Source organism: Anopheles bellator, chromosome X (genome assembly GCF_943735745.2).
Source record: "Anopheles bellator chromosome X, idAnoBellAS_SP24_06.2, whole genome shotgun sequence".
NCBI classification, from domain to species: domain Eukaryota; kingdom Metazoa; phylum Arthropoda; class Insecta; order Diptera; family Culicidae; genus Anopheles; species Anopheles bellator.
Window position 1 is genome coordinate 11,223,605 of NC_071287.1, and position 15,046 is coordinate 11,238,650.

The window sequence follows — 15,046 nt, forward strand, 5'->3', positions numbered from 1 at the left end:
TTGCTCTCGCGCCACCGACAAGGACTCGTTGATAATAAGGTTGGTTGTTGTTTAGTGGTTTACATCTAGCCTACCACCTTGACGGCGGGGTCTCTGTACACGCGTCTTGCGTTAGGACCGTTTTCGTTTGGACCTCCACCGACACACACACGCGGACACACACGGACACACACGGACACACACACACACACACACACATTCACTGGCGGATGGGCCCTAGCGGTGGTAGCTGCGGTGGTCCTAACACGTGAGGAAGTTTCAGGTGATGCCTCGGGTGCCGATCTCCAGCAGCTTGACCGGCTCCTGCGTGGCTCCCGGGCCGACGCCGACGCCCCCGCCGACACCCGCGACCAGGCCCGCACCGACGCCACTGTGGTTCAGCTGCGACTCCATCGCGTTGATGTTCGACTTGAGCCGCAGCATCTGCAGCTCGACGCGCGCATTCTCCCGCTTAAGCTCGGTGATCTCCTCGTCGAGGGCGAGGATGTCGTCCGGGGCCGCCCCGCCGGTGTGCTCTTGGTGTTGATTGCCGCTGTAGCCGGTGTTGTTGTTGTTGTTGTTGTTGGTTGGGTGGTGATGGTGGTCACCACCGGTCTCACTCAACGGCAGAGCCCCCAGGTCTGGTCTGGCTGCCGCCGCCGCCGCCGCCGCCGCCGCCGCCGCCGGATGGGAGTCGATCGACGCGGGTGGAGCTGGCGGAGGACCGGGGGGCAACCCTTTGCCGTACCCGCCGACAAACTCTGCACACGCACGCACGCACGCACAACGGAAAGTGTCAAAGGTTCGGAACCACACACACGCGCACACACAACGCGCACAACACGGTGAGGGGGAAGACGCGAGGGGCACGCACCGGGGCGGCGGAGATGATCGGTACAGGGGGGGAGGGCGGGGGAATTTAGTCTAGTCAGTAGTCCGGTAGTGCTGGTCAATCCTCGATTAGCTTACCATTGAAGGACTTGGGCGCGGCGGCGGCAGGATTGCCGAGGGCGCCCAGGACGTCGCCGGCGTCGCCGTAGCGAGGCTTCTTGCTGGACGGGGCCTGCTGCTGTTGCTGTTGCTGTTGCTGCTGCTGCTGCTGCTGCTGCTGGGTTGGGACGGGTAGCCTGCCGGCGGTCGGCTCTTGCGGGGTGCCGGCGGCCGGGCAGCTGGCGACGGAGCGGTGGGTGCTGAAGGTGCCGTCCACGTCGCCGGTCCCGTCGCAGCCGGGCGTCGGGCAGGCGAAAGGCTCGAACTTGCCCGCGGCCGCCTGCGCCATCGCCGCCTTCGCCTGCTCGATCGTGCCGCCGTTCTCCAGGATGTGCATCTTGTTGCGGAACGCGATAGGACACCCGGACGCACTGCGGACATAAGATGAACGGGGGTTAGGGGGTTAGGGCGGTAGGGGTGGGTGACCCGCGGTGCTCCCCGTGGGGTGCAGGCTTACCTTCGATGCGACAGAAACTTGCCCGTCGAGTGGCCGGACCCATCGCAGCCCGGAATCGGACACCTAGCGTGAGTGGGACAAAGTTACAGAACACGCATTTGATCATGAGTCTCAATGTTCTAACACCTGGAAGGGTTGAAAAATCCCGAGCCTAACAAATTAATGACCCCACCCCGGCAATAGAGCCAAAAAACACACCGTTACAGAAAGCAACGGAGATTGATTTTGTCTCCAGTGCCAAGACCAAGACCACTCAGCGGTTAGTACTAACCTTCAAACGGATGCTGTTAAAATTTCCACATATTCTACTCTTAAGTTTGCGAGTTGCTGTAGTTAAGACTGGCACTGCTTTGGTTTTTTTTTTCTCAAAACAATCGATCACATAAAATATTCTTCTTAATCGATACCAATAATAAAATTAATTTTACACTACTTCTCGATGGGCAAAACTACCCTTCAAGCGATGCGCAAGTGGCTTGAAAAGTGTTACAAGGACTCCGCTCCATCAGAAACAACAATACTGGAAAGGTTATCGTCCCGGTATTTTGGGATGTGCCTGGAGTAATATTCATCGATTATGTTCAGAATACCACCAACAATGAATATTACACAGCGTTATAGGAGCGTTTGAAAGTCGAAACTGTAACGACGCCATATGGGAAAAAAAAAGTTTCATCACATCACAAGTCAATCAAAACAAAGGAGACACTACTTGAGATGAGATTACGAATTGTTCCTACAACCACCGTATTCGCCAGATTTGGCTCTCAGCTCACTACTGGCTGTTCACAGAGCTCAAAAAAGGAATCGGAAAGAAATTTCACCCGAATGAATAGCTTATCTCTGGTACTCGGGAGACCTATTTTGAGGCAAACGATAAATCGTTTGCCAGAAAAGTGGTAATGTCAGAGCGGCCGTGGAACGATGGTGTGTGGCTCTTGATGCTCAGATGACGTTGATAAATAAAGTCAATTTTGAGCGCGTTGTCCTTCTTAGGCTCGGGACGCTTAGTTTGCTGCCCACGTGTTAGATCGGGGGTCCTTGGGTTGGACCGAACCTCCTCCTCCGGCTTACCTCAGCGGCTCCGATTCCTGGCCGTCGCGGGGCTTGCTCTTGGGCTTGGAGGCCCGCGGGCAGCCGGACAGGCTGCGGTGGGACGAGTAGTTGCCGGTGGCGTGCCCGGACCCGTCGCACCCGGGCGTCGGACACTTGAGCTCTTGGGACTGCGACGGAAACTGGGGTCGCTCTAGCCGCTGGTAGCCGGTGAGACTGCACAGGAAAGAACTACTTTGGTTAGTCGGCTTTGGCAACGACCAGACTCGTCGGCTCGCCCAGCCTGGACGGCGCGATGCTCCAGGTCTAGCTGGAGCTACCTACCCAGCCTTCAGCAGGTTGTCGTGGGGCGCTATGTGCTGGTTCATGGTCGGTGGTGTCACGAAGCTGGCCGCGCTCGAGCTCGCCGGATAGCTGGACGGTACCGTCGACGGGTAGACGCCGGACCCGAGCGAGCTGGCGTACGGGCCGGTGTACTGGTAGGCGTTCGGTGCGTACCCGGCGTAGCCGTTGGTGTACTCGGACTGCACCACCATGCCGTAGCTCGTGTGCGGGCTGTATCCTGCGCGGACGCGAAGCAGACGGTGAGCCTGGGGGTTCTATGGCCAGGGACTGCCAGCTACTTACCACTCTGATCGCGGTAGCTGTCGGCGTAGTAGGAACCGCCGCTGTCCGGGGTCGACTCCCGGCTGTAGGACGCCGACGGGGGCTGGGGCCGGGCGAAGCCCATCCCGAGCGGGCGCTCCGGACTGCTGTACTCGCTGGCCGGGTTCACCTCCACCTGGGCCGCTGATCGGCTCTGCGAGAGCTCGCTAGTATACACGGGGTCACTGCCGTTGGTTGCGTTGGAGCTATTCCTGCTGTTGCTACCGTTGCTGTTGTTGCTGGTGTTGGTGTTACTATGCCGAGCTGCAAACTGTGGACTCGTACCACCACTGTGCTCGATAGGGGCGATACACTATTAGAAATACTCAAACACACAGACACACCGAGCGTTTACCAGGTCCAAAAGTATGCAACCGAATTGTGTAAACAGATAGCTCTAGCTGTCAATTAGGTCCGCTATTTTTGGCCTCACTGCCTTGTTTTGACATCAGACAAATGATTTCTTATCGAAAACAGACATTTGTTTGTAACTTACTAGGTTTAAAAGTTAATTCGTGTGGTTTTATAATAGATGGCATTACTCACTAAATGTAACAAGTTTTTTTTTAATGAAATGAGCCACAATGATTTTAATTGATTGTAATGAAATATTCATTGCACAACGGTTATGCTGTGCATATGGTGGGATATGAAAGGTGTGCTATACTTTAACCTTTTAAAACCTAATGAAATTATTGAAGGCAATCCCATCGACAACAATTAATGCATTTGAAGCAAAGCTTTTGCCACAAAACGACGGGAATGGGATAAAAGACATGATAAGCTGATTTTTCAAAATGACAAAACTCGACCCCACATCGCAAAACCGGTCAAAACCTATCTTGAAAATGTCGGATGGGAACTGTCAAACCCCCCGCCGTATCCACCAGATGTTGCTCTTTAGGGCTAGTGTTTGTTCCGTTTCATGAGTAACGATTTGGCAGCACGATAACGATTGTTGGTTCACTTCTTACGGAAGCATTGAAAAAAGGGCCTCTGAGTGGATCGCTAAAAAACATAAAAAATTCTATCGACACGGAATCGAGGAAATACCTAAAACATGGCATGAAGTAGTAGCTAACGACGGGCAGTACTTTCATTATGGTTGTCATACGATTTGTTGATGTAGTTAAGCCACAAATGTAGAATCAAAACCGCAAGAATCATCTTCTAAACCTGATATTTCTGGAGAGGCTAAATCATGTCGACTTTTGTGCCTGAAAACAATGATTTACGGATACCACTTTTTTTCTGCTACCTGCTAAAAATAAACACCGCTATAGAATTGCATCAAATCGCTTGAGGAAGCTAACGGTGATCATCATGGAAGGTCGTAGTGCTTTGAGTGGTTTAAAAACTTTAAACATGACGGTATCGACTTTATGAACGGAGAGGCCGTGGGAGGACTCCAAAAAGGTTGAGCTACAAGAGTTTTTGGACCAAAACGACACGCAAACGCAACAACAACTCAAGGATCAGATAGATATGTCATAATACGCCATATCCCTACGTTTGAAGGCCTTTGGAAAGATCCAGAAGATTGGAAAATGGGTGCAACAGCAGGGAAACCAAAAAGCTAAATGTGAACTTCTGCCATTTCTCCATCAGATCGTGATTGGGAATGGCTACTGGATTCACTTTGAGATTCGAGAAAAGAAAACATTATGGGTCAATCCAGGACTGACCATCAAGTTGAACTGTGCAATCAAATCGATTCGGCAAAAAGAACATGATGTGTGTTTGATGGGACCGGACAGGTGTGGTGTACCATAAACAGATCCACTGAAACCATTGCATTGTTCGAAAAACTACCAAAATAGGCCAGAAGACACGGTAATGTAATGATGCACCTAGAGCAAGCACCTGCACATCAAGAAAAACTGCTTCAAGATACGGTTAACGCACTTGGCTGGGAACACCAGACTTACCCCCCTATTACAGAACTCGAACTCGAAACTCGATCGATCGAGTGAACACAGTAAGAGAGAAAGCAGAATACAGCAAGCGAGAAGGCAGAAGGAGAAAGCTATAGCAAAATGTACTCAAATGAACGATCGAGTGAACTTTTTGAGTTTCATAATAGGGCGGTTAGCCTGTTCCGATTATAGTTCACTTTCATCGACTTCCACTTCGATTCGTACGAGGTCATTGGTCAAATTGGTGTGCTTCAAAACGAACGGGTACAGTTTCTTCTCATCAAGGCAATCAAAGACGTGTGATGTTTCAAAGAACTGCGAGAATTCCGATTGCATATTGCTTTTTGGACCCGATAGCCTGGCTGGCAGGGCTGCCAGCGTCGCGAGTCGTTACCTGTTGTTGGTGGAGGTCAGATCGAGCGATGTTTGGCTGGGGCTGGTGTTACGGTGCTGGTCCGGGCTGCGATCGGGCTCGGGGCTGGTGGAGGAGCCGATCTTGCCCGTCCGCTCGTCACCGCTCGGCAGCTTGCGCCCGCCATCGCCCGGCGGAGACGGCGTACCGGTGCTCGCCTTGTACGACGGCAGTGGCAGCGGTGGCGGCGCCACCGTCGGCGGTGGGCTCGACTCCTTCACGCTCAGGTTGATGGCGGAGAAGCCGGGCGGCATGGTGCCGCAGCCCGTCGGATCGTAGTGGTACATCGGGCGCGGGTAGATCGGTCCGGTCGAGCCGACCTCGTCCAGCTCGATCTTCATCGAGCTGCCGACGTGGTGGCTAGCCACGCCACGCTCCAACAGCTGCTGGTGGTGATGGTGGTGGTGGTGGTGGTGGTGGTGAGGGAGGTGATGCTGAGGGCCGAGCGCCTGGTGTGGAGGTGGTGGCAACGACTGCTGCTGCTGCTGCTGCTGCTGTTGCTGCTGCTGCTGCTGTTGCTGCTGTGCCTGTGCCGGGTGGCCGGGCGATTGCTCCGGCCCGGTAAGGTACTTCGGCTCCTCGTCGAGGATGGAGGGCTGCCCGTAGGCGCTGCCGTAGGCGGCCGGTGGGTAGAGGTTGGCGCGCTGCGGCACGTAGCTGCTGGTGTCGTAGCGCTCGAAGGCCGTCTGCGGCGCCGGATCGTACGAGCGGTGGTTCGCGAGGTGCGCCGCCGTGTCGTAGTCGACCAGCCCGCGGTTGACCATGGCCGTCGTGGACGGTGACGTCACCGTGCCCATCTGGGCGTACGAGCGGCCATCGTTCAGCTCCGTGTACCGCAGGTTGTCGCGCGTCACGTACGAGTACCCGTTGTCGATCATATCGATAGCGCTCAGACACTGCACTCAGACACACAAACCGGTTCTGGCGAAACTTTGGGGAACCACGGCACTGGTTTTCTGCGGGGTACGTCACCACACACTGGAACACACGCGCGCACACATACACTAGCACGAGCTGTAGAGGCCTGCTGGACCTGTCGAACTACGCCACCGCAAATCGAAGTCCACTCCAGTCCATACAATCTCTCTCTGAGCACTTTTGGTCACGGGCACACTCACGTCGGCGTTGTCGGAGGAAGTGCCGCTCGGCGCAAGTGTCCGGATCTCCGGATCAGCTGGATTAGCCCCGACGACGACGACTGGTAGTTGGCAGCGGCTGGTCTGGCTGGTCCCACACACGTCACGGTTGGAGATGCTTCAAAGAGGAACATAGCACAGAACGTGGAGGTGAAACAAAACCGGGCCGTGGAAACCGAGTATCGCTACATCGCCCCCACCGACATTCCGCCGAGTCGTAGTCATTGGTTCGTCGGGCTCGGATTCGTCGTCTTCTCGATCCATTTCGGTAAATCCGCTTCCCCGGAACCCGGACCCCTTTTTGGTGCGGCCCCTGCGGCCAGGGGAAATCCCTTCGATGGCTTGTTAAGGAGCGTCATGCTCTCGGCGATTATTTATCGTGCGTATAATCAATAAAAATTATGAATGTCACAAGTGCTCTTTACTGTCATCGTCGTCGACGTCGTCAGATAGTCACAATCAGAGGCACAGCCGCGCTCCAACACAGCGCGGCAGACACGGGAACCCCTTGGGCCTGCGAGTACACTTCTTGCTGTGCCAGGCCCGTGTGCTGGGATGTGGAAGTCCCGCCGTGCAGACATAGCTGCACATGGCGAGCGACATAAACCCGAACCCCGGGAGCTGCTGGGATTTAGAGGATTCAGGTGACTCCCTGGTTCGCCTGGTCTCCTCCCAGCTCCTCGTCCCGAATAACTCGTCCCGTCGCCGTCGTCGTCTACAGGAGAAAACACTCGCCAAATTGGTGAAGGGTGGACCAGGACCACTGTGGCTGGCTGGCTGGCTGGCTGGCTGGGGGCGCTGGCTCGGTCGGGGGAAGCATAAATCATGTTTTCATCCCTAAGGGTGTTTGCAGTTCCTCGGCGGATAAAGGGGTAGCTCTCCCCCACCGGTTTTGGGCCGAATAGTTCGGCCGAGAGGCGAGAGACAGAGCGAGAGAGCTCGAGAGCTCGAGCCGTAGAGCGTTTGTGAATGATTTTATTTCCGTCGCAGAGATAACTATGATGGTTATTATTATCTGGTGGTAGTGTCCGCGTTCCCGTACCCAACTCCTGTCGCCCGTTCCTGTTCGTTCAATTCTTCGGAGCTGCTGCTGCTGCTGCAGCGGGAAGACCTGCGACTTTGCTGGTCGCCAATCTCGACGATGGCGTCTCGGCCGGGCGTAAGAAGAATCCGCAAAACCTCGCCCAGGATCTTACAGGGCCCCAGGATCCCAACAACAACCCACACCACTGTTGCGGGTGTGTGCGAGTCTCTGTGTGTGTATAGTTTCCCCCTCCCCCTACCCCTCTAGAGGCGGGCGACGGTGTGAGTGTAAAATTAAAACATTACCTCCAAGGCCTGGGGCGCCTCGGGTCTCGCCGTCCGGGAAAGAGAGAGAGATGGGATTGACCAAAAGGGGTTTCGACCGGGCGTGCGGGCCGGAAAAGTGCCAATTTTCCCTCCGGGGACTGTGGCCCCGTCCCCCCCTCTCCGAACGCCCCACCCCCACACACTGGCGCTCGCGCGGCCCAAAACCCGCCGTCCCGTGGCGTCTTTATTTCGATCTCATTATCTTTTTATGGTGCCCGAGGTTTCTGGCAGTTACGGCGCGTTGCCGTTTCCCGGATAATGGGTTCTGGTCCCGGACCACCACCACCACCCCCACCCGGGGAATTCCCGGGTTAGCCCCCGGGGTGGTCCGGGGGGATCGGTGCTCCACAAAACTGGATTAGCAGGAATCGGCAGGACGGTGAGAGTCGTCCACCACGAGGGTTCGTCGTGATTTCGCGTTCTGTGACACTTCTTCAGCCCTGAGAAGGGTGTCAGTGTCGGATTGCGCGCCTAGAGGAACGGTATAACGGCTTGCCTGGCCTGGCCTAGCCGGGCTCTCGCCATCGGCGATGAACGGCGTCGGCACACAGAGCCGCCAGGGAACGGCTGGGAGTTCCTTCGGCCCAGGCCCAGAGTAGGCCTCAATTGACACTTTTCCACACACAAACACACACATACACAACCACTCACATATTATCAGTAGAACGTGAACTTGTTTGAAGATTGTACCCCTTTGCTAGTCATCAACAGTGCAGAGTTGCCAATAACGTATTATGAATGATGATGACGCAACATAGACGCAGCTATAGAGAGCCATACGCAAATTTCAGGTTCATAACTGTACACCTACATGGAACACATACACAAATAAACACTTCTCGCGGATCACCAAGTAGTGGTTGCAGTTGCTTTCCCGTTGCATACTTGTCCGATAACAACCCCAGAAAGGAAGCAGTTATGCGGAAGATTGAAACGATGGCAATGGTCTCTGGACACGCCCATAACAACACAACGTTACAGGAAGCAACAGAGATCAAGATTGTCTCCGGTGCAAGCCAAGACGTCTTGCCAGCACGGTTCCTCTAACATTAAAATGGCAAGTGAATCGGGCAGTCGATTAGTAGAAACTATTTCGATTGGTCGTTGGTTGTAGTTTGCACATAATTGTACACACGATGACAAATGCGTCAGCATGGAATGTTTTGCTCGTGCTTTCGGTTCGGTTCAGCTGTTAACTCTGGTTCTCTGCATCGCTGGTTGATTGCTGGCACTGTAAACTGAATAGTGTCCGATTAATGTACTCGAGACTGCACAGTCGTTTGCACTCCTACTCTAGCACCTGTAGTCTATTGTAAGTCAGCAGACCACAATGGCACCGCTCGTCTCGGGCTTGAAAGTATTTGCCTTCCACGAAACTCGCCGCCGCAGTGTATACGCACTGGATTGATACTTCTGCGATGGATCTCTTTATGGGCAACTTTGTTTGTGTTGCAATTCTTACCCGGCGTCCACAGTATGAGAAACTTGGTAAAAATGTAGGGCAGACCAAGAAACTATTAATCTTTTGCTAGAGTTCCGTGAGTTACTTTGAGTTGCTTTTGAGCACCTTATGTTTACGGAATATTTTCCCGTTTCCTGGGGATTTTTTTTTCAATTTGACAGTTTACGGCAAATTTCGGCTAATTTTTTTTGCTTTCCAAAAATATGGCTAGTTTTTCGACAGCGGATCAAATTTTGACAAAAATGAAGAAGGAGAAGGAAAGAAAACTGAAAAATCAAAGCATAAACAAACGAACTGTCATTTCACTCACTGGAGCTCACGGAATTTTTCGCCCAAAAGCTACTAGTGTGGACGCTAGCACATCGAAAAACCTGTAGAGAAAACTCATACTGTGGACGAGGCGATAGAAGAACAATGTGGCCCAGCCTAATTCTAGTGTATTATTGTACAGCTGCTTCTCAGAAGAGTCGACAACTGTTAAAACAACACCTTTGCTGCTCTCAACGGTGGTGCCTCTGTCAGGCTCACTGGAAAGACTGCTTCGGGACGAGACGACCCCAAGCGGGCGGATTAACACAAGAATATTGCTCGCTCTCTCTCTCTCTCCGGCTCTGTCACTCCGGAACCAAGGGCCGTAATTCGGTAATTTTTGCTGGTGTCTGACGTGTCTCTGCTGTAGCGGCCCTCAGCGGCCAATTGTCGGGTTTCCCATTAGTTGTTTAGGGTTTCAGTCCGGTCAGCGAGACAGCATCTCAAAGCGGGCTCGCTGTCGCTACGGGGTGCGGGCACTCCGGACTCTAGCACTTTAGCGTCCACGTCCAGGCGCCGGGGTCTCCACAGGGCCACGAAAAAGCGATTCTTCGCCGTAGCTCGTAGATGGAAAGGGTCGGGAAAATCGGAACACATGTTCTAGCACTTTTGGGCGATCGGGCACTTGTTTACCGTGCTGTGCTGCTCCACTGCACACCATCTCCTCTTGCACTAGCCCCTCGTCCCTGGTGCTGCACCAGTTCCGGAGTCTCCGGGGTTAGCTCGGCTCAATGTCGGCTACAATGTCTGGGCGTGCCTGGGTCTGGGTCGTGTGGCGGTTGGGGTCTGCCCCAAAAATGTATGCGGGCCACACAACTCCCCCCCTCCATTCCACCTACCCCTCCCCCGCCTCTTGCCTGGCGTGCTGGAACCCTACGCCCAGGAACCCAAATGACCATTCGACGAGTTCGTGACACATCCGCATTTCAGCAACAACTTCAATGTTGAAACCTGCCGACAGCTCTGTGGGGGGGTGGGGAGGGGCGCTGATCGCCAAGGGAACGTCTTGAGTAACATCAACCCCCACCCACCCGTCTACCCCCGTTCCCCCTGAGCTGCTCACATGCTAGCTCACGCGCGGCGCGCGCCACGACGGAAATGAAATAAAACAAAAATCGCTAAGAAACCCGGCCGACTGGCGCGTGGGCGAAAGCGCCCGGCCCCACCGGAAGGAAACCAAGCAGGAAACAGTGTGTGTGTGTGGGAGGGGGGGGGGGGGAGCGTAGCATAATCGGAAGCATTTAGACCCCCCCCCCCCCCCCCCCCAAACCCCCGGACTCCCGGCGAACGGGAACGGAAATAGGCACGGAAATTTGCAATCCGCGTGGTACCCATCGTGTTGCAACTTCGGCCCCCCTCCACCATTGGTTCCAGGCACGCTATCCGGATATGGGCTTTGATTAACATCACGCGCCCTATGCTCCCACACCGCCCCCCCCACCCACCCATCCAGTTGTGGATGAAAGGTGGTAGTTTTCTAATTTCTTTTCCATCCCCTTGTTCCGCGCATTGCATTTGGGACTTTAATTTCCTTGCCGTTTCTTGTCAGCCCGCCCTGGGGTGGGGTTTGGTGGATGGGGGAAGGGGTTGACGAGTTGGGTGGTAGGGGAGAGGACGGGTAGGGAGGGGGAGCAGTGGTCAGGGACGGGGACCTCGGTCACGTGCCGCGAGCCGGGCGATGCTCTGGTTTTCCGGGGATGGATTTCTTGGGTGGGTTGGGAGCAATGGTTTATGAGCAATTGGCTGTGGGAACATTGACTTTGTTCGTGCGTGTGTGTGCTGTCAACGTGGCCTTCCCTCCCCGTGCTAGCTAGTTCGGGCTGCCGTTCGAATTTCGTTATGTTTGTTATAGCCTCCAACACCTGTTTTATCCTACTTCCTACTGTGTTTTGCTCTTGTTTCTTGTTTCCCTTCCTTATTAACTTTGGGGTTTCACCTTGCCTAGCTTTGGTGGGGCATATCTCTCTCGCTCTCTCTCTTCTTAGTTCGTTCGCTCGAAAACTCTCGACATCACGATCTGATCGGTTCGAAGCCCGACCGCTGGTTGGCGCTTCGCGTTCAACATTTCGCTGAGTGCGATCGGCGAAAACGGGCCAGGAAGGGCGAAATGTGTAGGGAGGTGCAATTTACATACCCGGGCCAGGCGAGCGCCGCAGCTCCATCGGTGGGGACGGGGCCGCCGTCGTCGCCGCCGCCGCCGCCGCAAATTGTTGATTGAGTCGTAAGGATGGGCCGGTACCGTTTTGCTTTGCCCAGAACCGGGACTCCCCCAGGAGAACCAGGAGACAGGCTTTCGGGTTTGCGGGGGAGGGTGGGGGGGGGGGGGGCCCTTTTGCAAGGGCTGGCCAGTGACTGTCCTGGCCACCAAATTACACACAGACACACGCGCACGCACGCAAACACACGTACGCGTGCTGTAAGCGGTAAGGCCGAGACTTCGGACGGGGTTGATAGAAGATAGAAGTCGATGTCGATGGGGGCGGCCGGGGCGAGCTGCACAGAAACGAAGAAACACAACACAGACACACACAATGACATCCCGGGACAATAATGGGGGGGAGGGGGGTGGCGTGCGATCGCAGCCAGGACGATCGCGACCCAAAGGAGGTCGCGACCGTAAACCGAGATCGACCCCAAAGGCGCCGGCAGCAATTCCAATTCCACCGCGCGAACCAACAGCTCCTAGCCCCATTCCCCTCTCACACATACATACACGCACCGCACGCACGCACCACGGCACACACACACACACACACCTCCTTCACAATACATACCTGGGCGGCGTACACTCGATATACGATCACGGACCTAGGCGTTAGCTATGCTCCGAGGTTCAAACTTGCTGTAGACACACACACAGCACACAGCACACATCGCACACACGCACAGTGCACACACACACACCCACCCCCAAACTGGGCCACGGAACACAGGGTCCCTAAAATTCCGCACTCGCGCAGATTGATTGACAGAGGGCCCCGGGCCCAGGGCCGCCCGATGAACGCTCCTGTGAAGGGGTGGCACGGGGGGCCGGGGGGTCGGTGGGTTTTGGGATCCTTGCAGTGTTTCTCGTCGACTCGCTGCCCACTGTCCACTGCCCACTGCTACCTGGGTTGTGGTTCGCACTGCGCGATGGCTTCCCGAATGTGCTTTGGTTAATCGTTCTGTTGTCCGGTCTGTTGGTCCGGTTTGCAATCCGTTTCCGCTTCGCGCCCGCTTGTCCCTCGTTAGTTTTGCGTTTGTTTTCACTCCGTTCGGCTCGGGCACCACTTTTCGATTGTTTGTTGTTTATTGTTTTGCTTTTTTCCTGATTTTACAGGTTCATTTTCGCGCCCGCTCGATGGCTAGCTGGCAGGCTGGCTAGCTGGCTGGGTCCGGCCGGGACACGCTTGGGCAGGGTGGCGTCGGCAGCGGCGCGGCACGATCACCAGCGGGAACAACAACGACAACAACAACCACGTACGAAGCAACCTGGAGCAGCAGCAGCACTCTGACCAAGGAGCTCAGCGAACGGAGCGGGAGGATGACTCATCTTCACCTTCACCGGGGGCCTGCAGCGTACTGAGACGGCCGACTTTTCCGACGGCACTCTGTAGTCGTCGTCGACGAGGAGGCCGCCCGTACACCCACCGACCCCGCGCCCCGGGACGAAGCCCGAAGGAAGCCCCGAACGAACCGAAAAAGGTCGAAGGAGCGCGCAACAATTCCGCCCAAAACTGGCAGGCACCCCCCGTGTGAGCGAGCGAGCGAGCGAGCGAGAGAGCGAGAGAGAGATGGGCACCACGGGCGCTCTGAACGACGCGTGCGCCTGAATGTATGCCACGCGGTATACATCCAGGCGCACCGCCCTACAGGACACTGCTGTGGATGCCAGTGATGGTGCGATGGGGCGGTGGGTGGTGTGTGGGTGGGGTTGGGCTCGGGACAGCCCAACGGGATCCGCCTCGCGTGACCGAGATCGGCCCGAGCACTTTTCGGTGCAGCCGATGTTCGGCCTTCGCTGCCTCTTCGGCGGCGCATCGTGTGCGTGTGTATGTGTGCGTGCGTGTGCTGCACTGACTGACCGGCGGCCGGAGATGCACCGGCGGTGTTGCATCCTAGCCGCGGATTGGCGTTCGGCGCTCGGCTCGCCGTCCCGCTCTGGCGCGCTGGCTCTGGCTCGCTCGCCGCCCAGCCGGTGGCCAATCCCCGGTCGGGCTGCCTGGCCTGCAGGAGCCACACACACACACGGCCACACGCGTGCCAATCCCTGAGACCTGTTCCCTGAGACCCGTTCCTTCTGTCCCGCACGGGTTCCCGGATCACGGGCGGTCGGTGTTGTCGCGGTTTGCCTACCTTTAGGCGCATCGATTTTCAACACGACCGCCGCCATCGCCGCGGCCTCCCCGCGGCGCGGTCCAACCGCTTTGCTGTTGTTGTTGCTGAATGAAACTCCGGCGACGAAACTGTGTTGGAACTTTGGAGAAAAAACCCACCGCCCGCCCGCCCGCTCGTCAGGGAAAGCCATCAAAGTGTAAAGCGATTAACCGTTGCGATTACGAGGGGCCGGGAGGAAGGACCGAAGGAGAAGAAAGAGAAAGAAAGCAGCATGAGTAGAAAGGACACCGGAACAACAACAGCAGCAGCAGCAGCAAGTTGAAAGAAACAGAAGAAAGTGAAAGAATTGAGTCCATCAATTATGCAGCTGGCGACTGGCGACACAGCTGAGCCCCAACACCGGCGTTCGGTGTTGGAGGGTGGAGAAGGGGGGTAAAAATTATCAACGGAACCAGATTGTGACACTATCGGAAAACACACACACACGCACGCGCAAGGACCAAGAAAAACCGCAAAACACTTGCTCGCCAGTCGGTGGGCGTGTGATGCACGATTTCTTTGGCCTGTTAGCAGAAAAACAAGGACTTGAGCGATCATTAGAGGGGGGGGGCGGGCCCGGGCGAATGGTGGGAGAGGTGGAGTGGCCGGGTGAGTCCGTGGGAGCCAGCGGCGCCGGTCGCGGCCTGTGTAATCGTTCGATTCTAAATATTTGATCCACAGCAACCACACAAACCGCGGACTAACGGCCCTCGCACTGGAAAGGGTAGGAGGGGGAGGGGGGTTGGGTGGATTCCAGCGCGTGAGGGTAGTCACTCAAAATTGCTACGTACACCGTTCTGTGCGGTGGGCTGTGTCCTTTTCCTTGTTCCTGTTCCTTGTTGTCCTTGTGTGTCGTGTACTTTTCTCACCTCGCCACTTCGCCACCGAAGAGAGATAGAGAGAGGGAAAGAGAGAGGGAGAGGGTGGGTGGGTGTGTGTGTGGGAAAAAACACGGCCCCTCACGGGACTACGGCCCCATTC

General features: G+C 55.6%; 1 protein-coding gene across 1 annotated transcript; it reads right to left on the bottom strand.

Moving 5' to 3' along the window:
• Positions 1-258: 258 nt before the first annotated feature.
• On the bottom strand, positions 259-6,330 carry LOC131213744 (uncharacterized). Its single transcript, XM_058207860.1, is given in 9 exon segments — positions 259-300; positions 367-532; positions 1,107-1,340; positions 1,427-1,489; positions 2,501-2,695; positions 2,804-3,047; positions 3,050-3,414; positions 5,435-5,812; positions 5,966-6,330. Coding segments are annotated over 9 exon segments (2,052 nt in total).
• Positions 6,331-15,046: the final 8,716 nt, after the last annotated feature.